Source organism: Halyomorpha halys, unplaced genomic scaffold, assembly GCF_000696795.3.
Source record: "Halyomorpha halys isolate HHAL.00 unplaced genomic scaffold, Hhal_1.1 Scaffold311.1, whole genome shotgun sequence".
NCBI lineage: Eukaryota > Metazoa > Arthropoda > Insecta > Hemiptera > Pentatomidae > Halyomorpha > Halyomorpha halys.
The window spans coordinates 243,788-248,362 of NW_027106659.1; the positions used below are offsets into that span (position 1 = coordinate 243,788).

Consider the following 4,575-nt stretch of genomic DNA (forward strand, 5'->3'; position numbering starts at 1 on the left):
AAATTCTTTTTTATTTTATTTTTAATATTTTAAAATTATTACAATATGTATCTGTTGTAAATAAAGACATTTAGGAGGTAAAAATAAAAAATAAATAATATTTACTAGTATACATTGTGTCCAACTCTATTTGTATGGTGGCTATCCCCAAAGACAAATATATAAATAAATTTAAAAAAAATAATAATAATAGTTACAATCCTCGCATCCCAGTCTTAGTAAATGGACTGGGTTCAATTACCAATTAAATAAATTTTATTATAATATGGTAAATATTTCTTACATTTTCAACCATATTAATCTTATATAAATTGTCAAAGCAACTTTTTATGTATGGTTGAACAAGATCTAAGTTTTTAGAATTTCCTAAAAGATCAAGTAGCGCTTCATTTGATAAGAAATAAAATCTAGGAAATATATGACGTTTAGTTTCAATATACTGATCTAATGATTTCTGAATTTCTTCCATTTTCATATTCATTTGCTTCAAAGTGTTAAGTACTCCTAAAAAAAAAAGATAAAAAAAAATAAACAAACAAATTTATAAGGTTATGAAATAAAAAAATTATTAACTGGACATACCTGGGTAGTGACAAGCTTTATAGCAATTTTTTTCTGACTGTAGATTTAATGTAACTGTACGCCAAATATATGTAAGTTTATCAAAATCATTGGCCTCTCTCGGAAGCTGTCTTCTTATATCTTCACCAAAAAATATATTCTAGAACAGTCGACATCATTACATAAGCTCCAGTATCTGGTATATTATACGTAAACATAAAGTTTAAAAGTTCGTAATAAGCAATTGTTATTACTTACTCCTTTTAGCTTAAATAACTTTATTTTTTACTTATTTCATTCTATTATTTTACTTACATATTTTATCATCATAGATTGGCCTGGTGGGCCTTACATGGTTAATTTAACAGTAACATTTTTTTTAAACAACTGATTATGAGAGTATGTTCTCATGAAAAAGATACCCCTAACCATATACGTTATAAATAAAACAAATTAAGATAAAATAAATAGACATACGTATTTAATTAATTACATATTCATTTTTCTCTAGATTGCAGTTTATTATCTTAAGAGCCCCCCAAATAACGTATTTAAGTTAAACAAGATTCAATAAAATGTTCACTATGAAGTACTATTTTTTGTTGAAACCATCACACATACATTATACCTATACCATATTCATATCACATAAAAAAAAATGTATCAAATTTAAAATATTCATAATTAATTAAAAGTTATAAAGCATTTTCATTACCTCAAGATAAAAGAAAACCTTCTGCACGGTAAGTGCCATATCTAAAACTTCTTGCACCAGAGCCAAACCTTTTTCCCAGTAATTAACTTCATTTAAAAATATTTGAACATAGCTATAACCATCTTTAAATTAAAATTATTACTAAACCATATAATTATGGTAAAAATAAATAGTAAACTACTTACCGAGTTGTTTTCATGGAACTAATAGAAGTTTGGTTATCTTCTAAAGATTGAAATATATCATCGACACTGATTAACTTGTACAAACCTCTATCTTTGTGAGGAATAAAGTGCAACACAATCTCAGCCCATTGATCACTAATTTTACGAAGGGTCTGAAACATAGGGAAGAATAAATGAAATTCTATTTTCTGAAGTTAATAGTCTTAACATAAACCAACGACAGGAAATGAATAACAGTGTAGGGACATCGCTACTATCTGCTTACAGTCACTAGAACTGTTACAGGCCAACCTAGCGCGACCTAGCTGTCACCATGTGAACCACTACAGTCTTCAGCCAAACTATTATAACATATTAATTTGTTATAATTGTGGAACTACTTTAACTTAACTTGTGTATAACTATTTCTTGTGTCGTTATGTTCATAAATGTATTATTTGAATCAATAAAGATCACAATTGAATCTTTTGATCCTCTAAAAGCTGACATCTTAGATGTAGTATCTCTTGAAGGCATTTATTTTATTATTTCTAACCCTGCATAAAGGGGATCCCACCACCTACCTTAAAATGCCCTTATTCCTCATCTTATAATGCCACAAGGCAAAGGAAGATAAAATTGTAAATAAATGTATATATAATCCTTAGTTTGTAAGTACTATATATTTGTAAATGTTGATTTAAATAAAAATTTAGGAGGTAAGAAAAAAAAAAACAAAAAAAAAAACCTTAAAATGCCCTTCAGGAAATAAAAGGATAAAAATCTTGCAGTATAAATATTTATATTTATTAATGCCTTATTTGTTTCAGAGTAAAATAATAAGAGGGTAAGAAAAAAAAAATCAATCTTCCTAACAGACTCACTGATTCTAGAAGGCACTGAGTAATAATACATATCAATGGATCGGAATATTCTAACCTTATATTTGGAAATATCAAACTATGTTATCATGCCTTCCCTGGATCTCTTCTCCACCCTAAGCCTTCAGTCCTTTTGCCAGGATCTATAGCGAATACCTTACAGAGGGTGTATAGGTACTCACATGGACCTAAATTGAATACCTTTAGAACTTGTCCCTTATGGAATGGAGTTCCCATCCTGCAGGGATGTCAATACACATAAAACTCTAATACCCTATTGAACATGCATTTCCGAGGGTCTTCTGATATAGAATACCCCACCTCTTCAATTGATGCCAGGACTAATTATAAACAATACTTCGACAACAGATTCAAAAATAAAAATTGGATATGATATTTACTTATCAATATGGGCATCAATCCATTGCAATTTTAGCTATTAGTTTCAACCATAGCTAATTTTTGGTAATCTCTGCCGGCAATCCTTTACAATTAATTCCCACTGTCCATACTATAATATAAGCGGTTGAGCAGGTAATAATGTAGCATAACTGAGCTTAAAGGAAGCAAACAACATAACAAGAAGGAAAAGTATTCACAAAAAAATGAGAGAATTAGTACATTAATAAATAAATAAAATAGATAAAATTAAAAAAAACAAAACAAAAAAAACTTTAATTTACGTACGTTTTCAATGTTCAGCTCGATAGTGGCACCATTAGAAATTTCATGAATATAGTCTGCAAAGTCCTGCATTTGTATACTGATGATATAATCTAAAGTAAAGGTATCTCCATTTTCATCAAAAGTACTGAAAACGAAAAGAAAGATCTCGATTATTTTATTCTATTTCTAAAACATTCTCAAAGCAGTTCAAAAGATAATGGTTCCTCAACTCCTTATCAATTTAAGAGTCGGACCATAGTTTTTCATACCAGTTTAAAAAATAACACTCACGAGTTCATTTCAGCTTTAATGTTGTCCCAATGTCTTTGCCTCAATGCGGGATTTTTCAAATCAGTCACAAGCGGCAAAACACGCTTGAAAGCTTCAACTCTTTTCTTTGAATGTTCGATGATCGACCAATCTTTATCCCTCAATTCCCTAAACATATTGTTAAACTTTTTCCACACCTCCTGAGCAAACATTTCCATTTCTTCTGGTTTAATAGACCAAAATAAACTAGTTTTGTAGCCATCCCAAGCATCGTCCCATTGTTTAGTTAAGGCCCATATTTCCATAAGAGTACTTAAATTCTATGCATAAAAAAAAAAATTAATAACAAAAAAAGTTAAGATTTGCTCAAAATTAGAAAATAAATAATTGAACTTAACAGCACTAAGCTCATCCAGTTCGGCCTTCTTTTCATATGGTAACTTCACATACTTTAAATCAGTTCCAAAATCTTTATCTTTAGCTATCATAATGTTAAGTTCTTCTTCGAAACTTTTTAGCCATTCAAGAGCCTCTGCAACCAAAACAATAAATAGTCATAAAGCTACAATTTACTGAAAAAAAAAAATTAAAATGATGACATTAATGCAGAGTCACTACAGTAGAAATGAAATAGTTTAGAAGAGTAGCCGGGCGAGCTCAGAGAGATCTCCGAAGAAATGATAGGACAAGAGTGGATGTAGGCGTGAAACCATTAACCAAGATCTGAGAGAAAAAACAATTAGAGTGGTTCGGCCATGTATGCCGAATAAGCGGAAATTGTGAACCATGCAAGTTCCTTGAAGCCCAACCAACAGGGAGAAGATCATGAGGCAGGCTGAGGATGTCATCATTGGATTGAATTATTTAGAAACTAACTAACATTATAGATACATAAATAGTCTTGAAAGACATGAATAGTCAAAGTATTATAAGAAGATAAAGGTTGTATGAGAAGATTAATATATTTTTTTTTAATAATTTATTTATTGTTATTTACAACTGTATATACATATACAACAAGTAAATTTGCTGTAGGTGACATAGTGACATGATACAAACATGTGGAGAATCTACCCACTGATAGAACTCCGATAACATTTATAGAGGAGAAGATCTCGAGGCCATCTTCTTTTCAGAGGCCTAGGAGGATTATTAGGTAATGAAGGAGAAGCCAGGTTAGAAACAAGTGGATTTGGGTGGTTGAGAAGTTTATCATGGAAGGAATGGTATCTGGTTCTGGGCAAATCGACAACATATGGAACATTGAGGTCCTGATGGATGACTTGATTTGTGACAAAGTAAGGAGCATTAAGGATTT

The 4,575-nt window shown here is 30.3% G+C and overlaps 1 protein-coding gene across 2 annotated transcripts in view; it reads right to left on the reverse strand.

Moving 5' to 3' along the window:
• The window catches only part of kl-2 (dynein heavy chain 2, axonemal kl-2), a 192,858-nt gene that overhangs the window by 120,420 nt on the left and 67,863 nt on the right, over positions 1-4,575 (reverse strand). For both annotated transcript variants that reach the window (XM_014421280.3, XM_014421281.3), the window contains 7 exons: positions 3,656-3,789; positions 3,279-3,577; positions 3,009-3,132; positions 1,462-1,613; positions 1,277-1,388; positions 583-721; positions 284-504 (listed from right to left, as the gene is read on the reverse strand). In XM_014421280.3, coding sequence (XP_014276766.1) covers positions 284-504; positions 583-721; positions 1,277-1,388; positions 1,462-1,613; positions 3,009-3,132; positions 3,279-3,577; positions 3,656-3,789 — 1,181 coding nt within the window. The remainder of the gene's footprint in view (positions 1-283; positions 505-582; positions 722-1,276; positions 1,389-1,461; positions 1,614-3,008; positions 3,133-3,278; positions 3,578-3,655; positions 3,790-4,575) is intronic.